The sequence below is a fragment of the Ixodes scapularis genome, unplaced genomic scaffold, assembly GCF_016920785.2.
Source record: "Ixodes scapularis isolate PalLabHiFi unplaced genomic scaffold, ASM1692078v2 PGA_scaffold10__122_contigs__length_95168666, whole genome shotgun sequence".
Taxonomy (NCBI): Eukaryota; Metazoa; Arthropoda; class Arachnida; order Ixodida; family Ixodidae; genus Ixodes; species Ixodes scapularis.
This window is the reverse complement of record NW_024609836.1, coordinates 6826266-6841575: the sequence shown is the minus strand read 5'-3', so window position 1 is coordinate 6841575 and position 15310 is coordinate 6826266. Positions and strand designations below refer to the sequence as shown.

At 47.8% G+C, this 15310-nt stretch overlaps 1 protein-coding gene across 1 annotated transcript in view; it reads left to right on the top strand.

Annotated features, from left to right (window-relative positions):
* The window catches only part of LOC8041113 (5'-3' exoribonuclease 2), a 74751-nt gene extending 59677 nt beyond the window's left edge, over positions 1 to 15074 (top strand). The window contains 8 exon segments of the mRNA XM_040219653.3: positions 3462 to 3518; positions 3616 to 3684; positions 5356 to 5484; positions 5788 to 5873; positions 6848 to 6899; positions 9203 to 9308; positions 9310 to 9345; positions 14877 to 15074. Of these exon segments, the coding sequence (XP_040075587.1) occupies positions 3462 to 3518; positions 3616 to 3684; positions 5356 to 5484; positions 5788 to 5873; positions 6848 to 6899; positions 9203 to 9308; positions 9310 to 9345; positions 14877 to 14966 (625 nt within the window). The 3' untranslated portion in view covers positions 14967 to 15074.
* The last annotated feature ends 236 nt before the right edge of the window (positions 15075 to 15310 follow it).

Sequence of the window (15310 nt, the reverse complement as noted above, 5' to 3'; positions counted from 1 at the left end):
TCTCCCCCCTCTATCAAATACCTTGAGGGCATTTGAAACAAATAAATAAATACATTACGATAGTACAGTGTAGACCGCATATAACGTATGTCGCGGGAGTCGCGAAAATCCGCACTGTAAGCGGTACCGCGCTATAGCCAAAACATCAATTTTTCAGGCCGAAATACATGCCATGAGACAACTTACCTTTGTAAAAGAATTTATTTTATGTTAGATGAAAAATAAAGCTTAGTTTGAGGAAAGTCTTTATTTCACCAGACTAGTACAGTTCTATCTCAAGTGTGTCACAAATTTTGAAAGAAATGAGCGACTTTCGCCTGGCGCAGCCTTGTAGCGGCGTCGCGGGTTGCGGACGGACGTTGCGAGCGTTCAGGATTGCTAACCCTAATCACTTTTCTCCGGTGATATAAACATGTGAAAATTCGCATCCTTTATACGGTACGTGCCAGTAATACCTTCAACTTGAGCACAGGCATGAAATGCTCCAAATAAGAAATCTGGGCGATGTTCGAAAACACAAATGCTTAAAAGTCACCACTGTAGTCGAAGTCACCACTGTAGTCGAAGTAAACAAACACGACGACACGGGCGTTTCTGCCGTCTTGAGAGTGCCGCCACGACATCGCCGCACGAGTAGGTGGATCTTCCCTTCTAGTACGTGCTGGGTTATCATAGCGACACACAACGAAAATTCACAGTCAAGGATAGCGCTTTTACGCGGAACGATGAGCTTCCACCACGCCGTCTACGTCGACGATTACAACCGACGCCATGTTTGCGGATAGAAGCAGCCGGCCCGCGACCGGGATGCAACGCGCGCGAACACTTCTCCTCGACCTGCGATTGGTCGGTCGTTGTGGTTGTTTTCCAAAGCAGCGGAGGGACGCACGCATGTGAACGACACGTGCGTGCGTCCCTCCGTCGCTATGGCAACTGAAGCCTCTCTCTTCGCTTCTCCCCGCTTCTTCGAGCAACCTCCTTGCCATCCTTGCCCCCGCGAGTGCCGCTTGCGGCTAGCGCCATTATCTAGTGTCGCACAGGGTCGGTCGGCGGACTGTTCCAGAAACCGCACTAGAACTGGTATTTCCCTTCGCGCGCCTGCATTTTAAGTGGTATGTAATTACATGGAGTTCTATGGGAGGCGAACCGGTGGTTTAAAAAAACCGCGTTATACCCGGTCCTGCACTATAAGCGGTTACGTTGTAAGTGGTCTATACTGTAGTTGGAATACCTAAAGCGTTAACTTTCCCATGGAGCTGAGTTAGCGGCATCTGTAACTGTGAAAAAACTCAAAAAGAAATGCCCATCCTCCAACTGGCTGAGTGAAATGGCTCCCAGGTAGCCGTTGGCGGCCTCTTCACGAGAGCGCTCGTTCGGCCGCTACTCTTGTGTCGGGCATTGCCGGAGGTACGGGGCTGCGGCCCGGAGAAGGAACATGGCGGCGCCTGAGACGTCCATATCGTCAGCGACCGCAACCTCGGCAGTAGCGAAACGTGGCCGTCCACTCCAGTACACCGCAGACGAACTGAGGGAGCAGAAGAACGACATTCATGCTTTCGCATTCGCTATTCATAAGAAGCGCTTAGGTGTCTTCAAATTTTTGTTTGTTTGTTTGTTACGGCAGTTTGGATGCGAGACAAACTGGCTGTGGGCTGGTACTTTGCAGTTTTGTAAAGAGAAACGACTAAAAACGTTGGACAGGACCTCTTTTTTTTTTAATTTAAACTTAAGATAGTTACCTGCAACGTATTAACTGTTAGCCCTATGAGCAAAGTCAATTTTGTTTAAAAGAGTGGCAAAATGTGAGAAAAACTGGAATGGAGAATTTTTCACTTGGTGGCACATTAGAATTGTTTTTCTCTCAAACCGATTACCTGTTAAAGACAGGCCTGTATATCATAGGAACGGGATATTGACATACTTTTTTCCACACGAACCTGGATACTCTGTTTGATAAATAAATTTGCTAAATCGTCGGTCAAAAAACTTAAATTACAATTCGAAGGAACTCGCGTTTTATTACGCAAGGACCCTCGTAAGCTAGGAATTCTGCCAACTATATTCGAGACCTCAAAATGTCACCGGCTTTCGAAACATTTCTTTATGGAACGTCAAAAGACATTCCCTTTCATACACTACAGTGTTTACACAATCATAAGTCATTTCATTTGTACATTTTTGAAAATCTGAACTCAGGGGGTCGACTTATAATATCGGAACCAAAGGATTCTACTGCCACAAGACCAAAACAGTCGTAATGTTGGGAACACCTCAATTTGCTACAGGTTCAGCCGGCTCTCCGTACAGCATTGTGCTGTTCTGTGCGCTCGTTGTACAATTACTTTTTTTTTTACCTGCGCAAATGAGTATCACAATCCCGGTGATCGCATTTTGCAAATCGGTACGAGTGAACGGCGCGTGTTGGTTCGTTGTGCGCTGTCTTCGGAATGGCAGCAGTTGATCTAAGAGCCATGCCCGAACGACGGCTGGAATGGCCTCAACAGCTCCCCCTCTCTATTGCATGGTCGCACGTCATTTGATTGAGTATCGAAATCGTGCAACCATGCCTGCTTCCTTTGCTCTGCGTTGACACGCTCAGTCCGGGAAGTTTAGGTTTTCGGTGCTCGTTTACGGTCACCCTTCATCCGAGAAAAACCAACAACTGCTCCGCTGGATGCGAATTTGACCCGTTGGAGCGGGCGGTGTGCCAGTGGCGTCTGCAACGGCGCAGGACCTTTTAACCGCGATGGCAGACAAAGAGGCCTCTTTCGGGCCAAAGTCCGGATAGGTCTAGACGCTTTCCGGAGCTAGAGGCCTACCTTGCGACGTATGTAGCGCAAACGCCCGATCAGTTCTTACCCGTAACTTGCGCCACGATCGCCGAGTAAGCGCAGAAGATGCACTTGGCGCGGCCGTTTACGAAATGCGAGATTTTGTCGGACGACGCGACGTGCTCCGGAGGCGTGGCAGCAGCGACGACGGAAATAACGGTGCCAGCGTGGAAGAAAGACAGAGTGAGAACGATGAAGAGGGGCTTCAGTTGTCTCGCCTCGAGCCCGAGCGTCCTAGCTCCGATAACTCTTGGTCACCTCACGGTGCACCTCACACGTGTGTGCATGCGCATGCATGTGCATGCTCAGCCATAGCAGGTCAAAAGGCATCGAGCGGTCGCTGCAGGACGGGCGTCCCAAAGACACGCCGTTCTCGGCTTGTCAGTAACCGTAGCAATTGATAAATATTCGCCGTTTGTTTTGCTTACATGCAATGGGGGAGAGAGGGGGCGGGGGTCAACTTAAAATTGAGTTGACTTCCAATCGTGTAGATACTGTATTTGTATGCTTTAGGCCGAAAATAGAATTTGACGGGATTCGCTTGCGTGAATTGACTTCGCTGGCCGGCAAACTGGCTGATTCCCGGTGTTTTAGTTCTGAAGAGTTTTTTTGCTTTTCCATCTTTTCCAGCGATGTGCAGTCGGTCATACGGGGCCTGGACAACATTCCCGACAACAGTGTTGTCTGGTGAGTGGGCTTGCTGGCATTTTGCACGTTGCGGCGGACTGCAGCGGTGCCTTTCGAAGGGTTTTTGAGCGCGGTGCTTTTTCTTTCCCGCCAACAGCGTCCGTTTCCGGGATCCCAAGTATGGAAACGACTATGTTTTCAAGGCAGAGCGGCTTCCAGGAGCAAAGTGAGTAAATTTTTATGAGTTTTATTTTGGTCGTTGTAGTTTCCTATTAAGGCGTGCCTCCAGTTTCATTTACACCAGTGATCGGCAACCTTTTGTTGCAAAGGGCCAAATCGCCGCAAGACGGAGGCGGAGCGGGTCATTTTGTGGAAATGGAAAATTAAAAGAAATTGTAACATAGTTTCTTCTTTTAGTAAGATTTTGGGTGTTTAATATTGCTTGCCAAGGTGCAAACATTCGCATTTACACTTTTAACCCGGGGTCATAAAACATTGTGGAGGCGCTCATTTGTCATTTGCAAGAACTATGTTTGACTTTAGTCTTCATCTCTAAAAAGTATGTTTGCTGATATATACGTGCTGTAGCAAACACTTTGATCAAGGTTGCTGCAAGACTTTGGAGATTTGAAAGCCTTAAATCAGGGAAGCCAGTGGAAAACTTAAAAAAGTTGTTTGCTACAAATGCATTCTTCAGCTTATTCAATTTTTGAGGATCAGCATGATCAATGATTTATATCTGGCAACGCTCTTGAACTTGTTCAGAGTTAAGCGCCATTCACACACTTGCAACCGATTAAGACTGAAAGAGCCTGTACCGGTTTTTAAGCTGCTTGCAAAGGCGGAGGACCTGATGCGCTGCTGCGGAGCAGGTCCTTTGCCCTTGCAAGAGGCTTAAAAACTGGTCTTGTCTCTCTCCGTTCTGCTTTGTTGCAAGTGTGTGACGGCGCTTTAATGTGCTCTGCACATTAATTGAACATTGAGAACATTGAACATGCACATTGAGAATGAAATCTAAATCTAAATGTGCTATGTACATTTAGATTTATAATTGTTGGGGCCTGCCTCATTGCACACTGGAAAGTCGGGTACGCTTTGGACAGGCTCATAAACGTGACCCTTAGCGCTTTTATGTCCGTGATATGTAGACTCTATGGTGGCATCGTTCCGGTGACGTCTCAGTGTTTGTGCGATGCCATCGCATGACTCTGTGGCACCCTGACCATTCATGGGTGGTAACGTGTTACTGTAACTTCATTACTTTTTTGGTAACTTTCAAGTGTAACATGGTACCTTTTCTATATGTGACTTGTAACCATAGTTCTATTGGTTTTTCTGAAGCGACAACGAAAATAATGACGTTAGTCTTGTTGTTCTTTTCAGTATCTTCGGCATTAAGGTATCGTCGAAGGTGTTTTGACCGTCATGTTCGTCTTGTGCCAACTTGTTTCACCGTGCACTTCCTGTAATAAACTTGAAGGGGGGGGGGGGGGATGCATGTTCAAACTTTTTTTATTTGTATGAAAAAGTAACCTAGGAGTAAAATCGTTACTTTTGAGAGGTAACCAACTAATTATGCAGTAACTGTAACTTTGCTACTTTTATCTGAAAGTAATAACAAATTACTTTTTGAAAGTAACTTACTTAAAACTGATCCTGATGTCACAGGGATGACCTGCGTGACATCATTCCGTGCACTTAAACGACGATACTGGTAATAGTTATATGCACTCAAGTAGAGAGGCTCGCGACAGCGGAAAGACTAAAGGTCCATGCCGGAGGCTTCCAGGATGTGCCAAAGGGACGGGCCGTTCTCGCGCCTTCTAGGCCCCCCGGAGACGTGCCGCAGTTGCCTCTCTCGGCTTCTGCAAAGGGTACCCTCTTTCTCCGTGCTCAGGGACCCCGACCGGGTGCTGAAGCCCGGGGACCTGACCCCGGACCAGAACCGCAACTGGCGGCCGCAGCTGGGCATGGGGCCACGCCGGCAGATGGCTTCCCTCGGCGACTCCGGACACCGCGCACTCGGGTGGGTTGCGCGTCGCGTACGAAGGCCGAAGCGATGTTTCAGCCACCATGCTCCGTCTCGCAGTCCGACCGCAGCCAATGCTACGATCCGACAGAGCCGATCGGGTGACAGCGAAACTGTGCTGTTGCGACGCGGCGAATGCGGCATGATCCTGCTCTTTTGTCTGTTCGTGATTGGTTTTCAGCTGAGGTCGGAGTCGAAGCGTCTGTTGCGCAAAACGTCCAACGATGTACGGAGGCTAGCATCGCGCTCTTGTCTAATTTGCTGGGGTCCTGGCGGGGCTGTTTTCATCTCGTGCCGCAGGCACGCGGTGCGTTCGGCGGGAGGGTACAGCCAGGTGGCACCCCCGCACCAGCAGGACCGTGGCGGGGGCCGGTCCTGGGGCTACGGTGAGTCGGTGTTTTTCCTCAAACCTCTGTTTTGCCCCAAAAGGAAACTCTGAAGCGTCTGGGAAATTCTGGTCCGGTGGACCGAGAATTTCCTCGACGTCTTGGTCCCCGGTTCAGAACTTCCTTAGCGAGGCAAACTGTGCAGTGATGTACTGCAGTGCAGTGACAACCACATACATAGTAGGCGTTGCAATTTCGCATTTCTTGCTTGACCTTAGCGCAGACGAGGTGTAAGGAGAAAGCACTCCTCCAGAGCGGGACCTCGCATTGCTGCTGTACTTACTGAAGATGTTTTCCGCATGGGAGGCGAAACATTTAATGAAATTGGTTTTTATGTTATGTCAACTCAATGTCCTTATTTTAATTACGACGTCTCCCGGCTTTCAGATTATTTTTTCAAGGTTTATGAATATAACTGTGGCGACCCCCTCAAGTATGACAGGAGAGCTGCACAGACACATTTCGAACATACAACTAAGTTCAAGTCGGGATTTCACAGTGTCTTTCTAATACTTAGTGCTCTAAATCATGCATTCCTCGTGTGCCTACTGACTGAAGTCGTCTTCTCACACCCATTGCGGCAATTCTTACTCCTGTTGGTTTTAAAAATGCTGTAACTGGACAGCTAAGGCTTGTTTCGTGATTTTCTTGTCTTTTACTTTTCGTGCATTGTAGTCCCACCCCCCTCTGTACTGCCTCTGAGCCCTGAGGGCACAAATAAATAAAAAGAAAGAGAAAGAAACACACAAGCACCAATGCCTACTCTCTAGGATGAGAGTTGCAAATACTGTAAGACATCCTGTGAAAGGTTGCAATTTCTGTCGAAAGAATCTATTATATGATCCCCAAGTGCCTCGTGGCAAGCGTTGGGCAACGCAATTTTATGGTATATCTTTATAAGCACACACCTCTTCTTGTAAGTTTGACGGTGTTTGTTGGAAGAAGATGTTTCTCTCGATTTTTGTTTTCTTTAGGAGCCTCTAATCAGGGCCAGTGGCAGCAGCCCGGAAGGCAGCAGTCATGGGGGTAAGTCTCGTAAAAATGACTTCTTCCTCGGAATCTTCGTTCCACCCTTCTACAGACGGGGCATGCTTCATAACTCCCGCGACACCATCACTGTCATATGCTTCCGAGATGCGGTAACAGTGAAAATACTGCAATTCAGATAGAGTACATGATTACTATTACCAGTGAATTTCAGTCACTTTTACTGTGCAACACAGCTGAGACGTGACAGAGACTCTGTGTCGGTTGCACCAAACACCAAATTGTGGCGCCTTGTTTGCACGGGAGTGTACGCAAATGAAATGCATGACAAAGCTGAGCGCTCGTTGAACGGTGCGGAGCTGCGCCGACATCAGAACTATGCTAGCTTTAACAGTGTACTGCACAGATATTGACGCCAAGTATAGGGTCCTTGCACGTGACATCAGTTTTGGCTTGAAATACGACAAAATCCATGTTGGCGATCTCTCATCCCATCTTTTTGCTCGTGGAGACGGCATTTCCCAGATTGCTCGAGTTACGTCGGTCAGGGTAGTCCAGAGCATAAAGGAGTGGCAGGGGGCAATCGATCGTTGGACATACCCGCCGTTATTCGTAGCCAAGACGTAGATGGGCAAAATGACCCTGGCAGATGTGTCCAACATAGGAGTAATGACAGCAAGGAGGACCAACACTGCGTTCGAAAACCAGGCACCGGAAACGGAGCGATACTTTGCGGCAACGTCGGTGAAAAGGATGCAAGGACCCTATAAGGCGATTTCACGCGACATACTCGCAGCTCCAAATCTCGCCGGAAGACATGTTGACAAACTTTCTTGCTACGTGCGAGGGCAGTGTTTTGTGGATTGCTCGAATTCTTTCGTATTTTGATTGACTGTGCCAGTCAAGGTGATCGTGCGACATGAGACAGTGCGGGCTGGTACTCGGTGTTTACGTGTACCGGATTTTATTCGGAGTCGAGACGAGCCGGCAATCAAGAATTCGATTCGCAGGCGGCCAAAACGACCCTGGTAGGTGCCGCCGAAACGACTGGGAAAAAAGCGGAGTAGGCGTGGGTGTGTGCGGCCCAAATACATCCCCAGTCACACTTACCTGAGTTCCGTTGACGACGGCGATGCTCACCAAACTTGTGCGTTTCACCGACTCCAGAAACAATGCCGATAACTAGTCATCAGCATTCAGGCTAATGGAGAAGGTGACGGACGCCGTCAATCAACACGATGGAACGTGATTTACCGGAAGGGAACAGGTCATTTGTGAAAACGCCCTTTGTGTGGTCTGTTGCAGGTCCAGAAACGGAGGACAAGCTTTTCTCACAAAGCGCGCCTCCAGTCTTCCCAATTTAGCAGAATGAATGTTGGAGAGGAGGAAATAACATATTGTTGCAAGCAGAGAGCTCTGCGGGGAGTGCTTGTCCCACTAGTCCACACCTGCTACAGATTATACACCATATCTTCGGGACAATAGTGCACACCGGTGGTGTATAGTCCAAACACGGTGCCTAGTTTCCACGTAAAACAATTCTCATATAGGGCATCGACTCTTTGTGTCCCACCAAAATCATCATTAAATTCCTGCCATTCACAAAATTTGTCTCGTCACGATGAATGACCGAGAAAAAAATTAATCCTCGTACGGTCCACACCTGCAGATGGTCTGTACCACATAAAATTTTAACTTTTAAACGTGTATAGTACAGAAAATAGCGGTAGTTCCACCGGATGGCAAATTTGGAAAATAGTTGTTTGCATTTCAGTGCATCCATTCATGTTGAATTTGATACGCTCTTGCTATATGTGCTCTGCCGCTTTTTTTTTCACCAGCTTTTAACAGTGGATTTGGTTTATGAGTCGTTTTCTATGGGAAGGTTTTCACAAACGACTGTCACAGATGACCTGGGTCGGTGCGGTGGCAGTTGGATACTATAGCCACTGAGCTGCGTTGCACAGCTGCTCTAGAAGGGCTGGGGCGAAACGTGCCGGCGAGAGCGACGTGACGTCGTACCACGTGACCACTCGCCGATTTGACGCCTTGCATCGCGCAAGAGGCCAAGAGCCATATGAGGTAGCGTCCTTACGGCGCACTCATTCGTTGGGTCTCGCCCTGGCCATCACCTGTGGTGCAAAACGAACTAACCCCACACAGTGTGGTTTGTACCAGTGTTGTGTGCACCCACGCAGAAAGCGTCGCATGCTGACATGCGGCACGCGGGACGCATTCTGCGGTGCAGTCCTTGTTGACACAATCGAGCGAACGAGAGTTTTCTTCCGTAGGGAAGACGGTAGGCGAAATGGCGCCCGTCTCTTCGATTCTCCTCATTGCAGCGGCCACCAGGGCGGCTACGACTCCAACTACCGGGGCAGCGGCAGGCCCGGAGCCGCGGCCTGGGGCTACCAGGGAGGGCAGCAGGGGCACCACGGAGGGGGCCGGGGGGGGCCACGTCGGGCCCGGTTCGGGCTGGGGTCAGGTGGGTCCCTCCTACGGCCGTTCGCTGCTCAACCGCAGATATGGCGCTCGGAACCCGACCTCGACCGGTGCGTTTACCTTCCCGTCCCGCCCGTGCGTCAAAAGCGGTCTCGAAGGGGCAACAAACGACGTCGCGGGAACCGAAGCCTCGCACCGTTGGTCAAAGTGGTTCTGACAGAAAAATTATGAGCGAACGTCGCAACAGGCATTGTCACGACACGGGTGTAAAGTTGCCAAGGGGGATCGAGGATCCGCTTTTGAGGACGCGGTAAGCGCGCCGGTCAAAGACACGGTCCAGGCACCGTACCCTGTCATACTTTTAAATCTCAAGGAACTCCCCTCTCGCTCGAATGTCAACCGGGATCCCAATCTCGGTATTGGTGCAGTGCGGCGGTGCAGAAGCCTGCCTGCCTCGCCAACGACATTGCACATCCTAGGGAGCGTTTGGCTCGTAGTTATGTACGGGCGAGTATCTTGCCGGGAAAAATAGTATTTAAAGACCCGTGAACAGTTCCTGCTTTCCACTTTTCCCTTCCTTCCTTCTCTCCCCCTTCTACCCCGTCTACCGATGCCTGTTTCCTCCTACCCCATGGTGAGGACGATCTTCTGCCTTGCAGAATCCCGAGTCTGGTTGTCGGCCTTTAAAGCGGAAGAACGCTTTGCTCAGGGGCAGGGACGCTTGAGGAAATTTGGGAGCTCGAGAACCTACGACGGTGCAAGCCGGGTTCCTAGGAACTCGGTTTGAAAGCTTAGGCCGTGGGTCGTTGGGTCGGTGGCATCCCCCCCCCCCCCCATATTTGGGGGTGTTGCCCTTCTCCCATTCAAACTGCGATTGGTTTGTTTCAATAGACCGGTCGCAGAACTCTCCAAAAGACCATGCATAATTATGGGAACTTCCTGTATCAACCTCCTTCTCCCCTAGCATCTACCGGGTGTTTGGGATAAAATAGCACTGCCTTTGTCTCACCTGGAAAATGTATGACGCATTGCAGACGGCATACTTGATAAAAAAAACTGGAGACGATGGACGAAAAAGGGGACAAGCACAAAACGTCGCAACTCTGGGAGACGTGTGTGACAGGTGATACATAAAACGGTTTTCTCAATAAAGTTTAGTAGCTGCATTTGAGACGTTTTGTTTGTCCCCCTTTTTTGTCCGTTTCCTCTCTTTTTTTTTTTTTTTTTCAAATATTTGTAACATCAGCCAGCTTGCGTGTTTACTTATTCTTTCTTCGAGCATTGCACAACCCTTTGCTTTAGTGAAAAGTAGTGCTGGCGCTTGGGACGAGGTGCCAAAGTTTCATAACTTTCCTTTATGCGAATCAAGTTAAAAATGATTTTTTGAAAATTTCTCGTGAAAATTTGGGGTCTGTTTCTAATAGCCCACTACTTTCATACCCATGTACAGTTGAATCCCGCTAAAGCAAATGCTACTTCAACAAGATTTCCTGCACGAATATATATTTCTTTTAATTCTCCATCAATTGCCCTTAGAACAGTGTATATAAAAATTCTCTGCACAAGGAACACATTTTCGAACTCCACTTCGCTTCAACAAAGATTTTTTGTAAGGAAAAACTAAACACTGTTATACAATTAGCGGCGAGATGTTTTGGTGGCGCCCTCCTACGGTTCTCCCTTGTGACGTCATTACCGTGCGAACAACAAGTTCGATGGTGTTAGTAAATAGCACAATGGAAGCTTGAAATCCTTGCACTCTCAAAGGAACACTGCCAAAACCTTCAAAATTAAAGTTCTTTCATTCCTCTTATTTCGTCAATGATAAATCCACTTTCCGACGTCATAGTCAGCGTTCGGCCAATCGTGGAAGGCCGACCACAGCGACGCTTTCGGTCGCGCACGTCGCCAATAGAGAAATAGGAAACCATTTCCCCGTTTTCTATTACGGCTCAGAATATCCTTCTCTCCTCGCCTGGGTGGTTGTGAGCAGCACCACCAGATGTTATGGAAGGCATGAATGCTTTTAAAGTTGTTTTCTGGGTGTGCCACATCATGTAGAACTTGGCACTTGTCAGGCACATAGTTTGGATTTTGATTTCGGGGGGTCTTCCATGGCAGAATGCTGTATGAACGGGAGGGGGGAGAGGAGGCGCCAGCAAAATAGAAGATTTGGGGGGAGGGGGGGGGGGGGGCCCGGGCTCAATATGGCCCCCCCCTAAACACGTGCCTGGCACTTGTGCTATGCATGTTGCTTAGACACTGCTTCGTCACTCACCCTAGGTTCATGCCTCAACGACGGCAGTAACAGTCTTATGAATGCGTTGAAGCAGATCTGGCACGACAATGAAGCCAGTGTTGGTCAAGTCCAGAGCAGGCTCTCCAAGCGAAGCAAGCGCACGCCGTAATACCATAAGAACAAGTCACTTTTTTTTTCTCAGTTACATTTTATGGACGGCAGAGACGTTGTTGGCTAAAGCTACTGGGGCGTATGCCAAAAGGACCTTATCTCGTTGATTTTGTCACAGCGTTCGCCGTGCCGTGTGCCCTCGTCTATATATTGTCACGAATGTCAATTGATCAGGCGACGAAGACTGAAACAAACTAAACGTTTAATGGGCAAACTTGTGCCCAAAACAAAAAAGGAAACAAAAGATAACAATAGAGCGTCGTGGGCGTCGATGGCGGCGCAACAGCAGGATCGAACGCTGGGGCGAGACTAACCCCGGCTTGCCACGCGAAGCACCTTTTGTAGCCGCATAGGTTTCTTGAACATTCGGCCTAGAACGTTCAGCGCGTAGAACATTCTTAGTTCTATCAGACGAGAAAGTTCTAAAATTGGCAGAACGGCAAATGTAAATAAAAGAACATTCCGCTTCCTAGAATCGAACCCAGATCCTCCGTGCGACAGCCAAGCACGGTAACCGTTCGGCCATGTACGCGCTCACTCAGCGACACGCGTGGCAATATGTCCGACTCTGGTTTGGCTCGAGGCAAGCAAAACCAAACGAAGTTCCCGCAAACTAAGAACTTTTCGTGTGTCCCGTCATTTTTGTTGTAGCGCAATCCAACTGTATCTTAGGATTTCGCTGGCATTCGTTGGCAGCCGTTTTTGTCACTCAAAATTCCTGAAAATCGCTTTCAACTTTTCGACCCGATTACGGCAAGTTCCGTAACTTTGGCCTATGGTCCCAACTGCTAGCGCTTTATTAAAGCACAGGCGGAGTGTTTGGTGACGCGTCATTTATTTTTGCACGCAGTCCAGTATATACCATGTGATGATGAGGAGAGCGTGAAAGCGAAGGTAGCGCAATTGCACACTTGTTTTCACCCGCTCCCTTGAGTGGCTTCCGTTGCCTCCTAGGCAGCCTCCGTCGTCTGCTACGGCTGGTTCTTAAAGTCAGTTTCCAGAATTCTTTTTCGGCTCCGTGTGGGTCACCGCATGTCTCGGAACGGGTCTGTTGATGTATAGTTGCATTGCAATTGATTTGACCTTGACAGAGCTTTGAAACTAGGTCAGATTATCTGAAGAGGGAATTACAGCTTACGATTGCAAGCAAAGATTGAATTACAAAAATGACCTGTTTGCACTTGAAACTCGATTTTAAAAAAACATTTTACAACAAAAAAAGGGCAGGGGGAGGGGGGGGCCAAACATAGGTAAGCATTGTTGTTAGCTCGCATCCGACGAACAGATTTTGCGACTCGTTCCAAGTTCAGGCTTACATTCAGAATACACTGCAGCCCAAGCAGGAAATGAAGCTCTTTTGCATTGCTGGACTGCGCAAAGATTTGTTGTCGTTTTCTTTGTTGTTTTTCTTGTTTTGTTTTTAATGCGCCTAATGGGCAGTGTATTGCAAAGTCGTCTTGAATTTCCGCACATGTGATCCCTTCTTTCTCGAAGGCAACGGTAGACTGCAGTCTATTTTAGCTTGCGAGAGCAATTATCTCAACAAAGTTGACAACAGTCTGAACCAAACGTGGCCATTGTCGGCAGAGCACACCATTTTTCCAGAGATGACGACTGAGGGATGTCTTTTTGTGGCGCAAACTCAAGCTGCATGCCCTGGCCATCCTAGAAACCCCAGAATTACAATCGGGAGGTTTCTTGGTTAAAACGGCAACCAAATATTGCGACACACCTTTTTTTTTTCTTGGGGTATATATATTGCCACGCGTGTTGGCGAGCAAGCGCATGCGTGGCCGTGTGGTTGTTGCGCTTGACTGTCGCGCTGAAGGTGTAGGTTCGATTCCAGTTAGCGGACTCCTCTTTTATTTATTCTTTCAACTTGGCCTTCTCGTAAGTTCGAGAACATTCTCGTCTGATCGAGTTCTGAACGTTCTGCGCACCGAAAGTTCAACGCCGAACAATCCAGAAACCCACGAGGGTGCATGAGGGATTCCGCAAGGCGAACAGGGTCAGTCTCGCCCCAGCGTTCGACTCTGCTGCAATGCCGACTTTGACGCTCGCGACGCTCTGCTGTTATCTTTTGTCTCCTTTTTATATTCTGTTGGGCACAAGTTCGCCCCATTGAGCGTTCAGTTTACTCAGTTATTCGCCACCTCATCACTTGTCATTCGTGACAATATCAGGAAAGGGGCATCATGCAATGTTTGGTCCCGTCTTTAATAGGGGAGAAAGGTTGCAAACGATTGTATTTTGGGGTTTTCTAGAATGCTCGGGGCTCATAAATCGTGTTTGCAGCACAAAAAGACAATTTCAAAATCCGCTTGACTGTCTTTTTAGAAACAGTATATTTAGGGATAAAACAGGACAAGAAAATTCAAACTGCAAAGATCCGTTTTCAAATTGTTTTATGGTTCTTTTTTAAAACCAGGAAAAAGGACTGCTCTCATCTCCTACCTAATCTTTGGTGTCCTCTTCTTTCATCTCTTCATTTTTGATATCTTCATGTTTGACCTATCAATATCTCATCTCTTAACATTTGATCTCTTCTTTGTTCTCTTTATCTTTAGCTCTGATCTAATCATCTTTTATCTCTTCAATCTCTTCATCTTTGGTCACTTAAAGGGGTACTAAAGTGGATCTTGAAATCACCTTTCTATAATGCAAGCTCAACCTACACTCTCTAAGCTTTCTAGAAAACCAGGATTTACAATCATGCATGTTTTTTGTTTTTTTTTTCTTTATTGCAAAACACTTGATCAAATATTATAAAATCCTTTTGACCTAAGCATCTAAACCTCAAACTACAAGTATGCATGCCTCTTCTTTAAAACACGACCAAACATCTCCCTTTGCCCTAAGCGTCCCAGAAACCCAAATTTACAATCGTGCGGCAATTTTTCCTTATAAAAATGTGGGCAAACATCGCGACATGCCCCCTTGTGAGATTAATCCAATAAAAGAGGCATGCTGCGATGTATGGTTGCGTTTTTAACGGGAAGAAAAGGGCATGCATTATTTTGAATTTAGGGCTTCTAGGGAACTTATTACGTGTAGGTTGAGTTCGTGCCATAAAAGGGTGATCTCCAAATCCACTTCAGCAACCCTTCAGTCATTGACATTTCAATATTTGATGTCTTAATCCTGGATCTCCACCCGCCTTGCAGGGCTCTCAGATCCCACGTTCGTTGCCTCCACCCCCACAGGAACACCGGCAGCAGGACTACCGGCAACACAACCGGCATCCGACCTGGTAGCTGGCCGAATCAGCGGAAGACGAAGAGTTTGCACCCTACCATACTGGCTGTTAATTCATGTCCACACCAATAAAGGAACAACAGAGATGAATTTTAACGCTTCATCCACAAACTGTCCGAGTCCTTCATTCATTCGGAGCAGAACCAACAGGTTAAAGTAAACCCAGGTGACTCTCAGGGTGGTTTTTGTTTTCTTGCAAGCCACAAGTGTTGGAGTTTGGTTTTCAGCTCACAGTTTGACATGTTCTTTTAGTGCTGCTTCCCCTCTGGCTTTTAGTGCTCCCTATGTAGTATTTGTGTGTTTCATGCAGACTTGTGTGTAACTCAATCACTCTACTCAAATT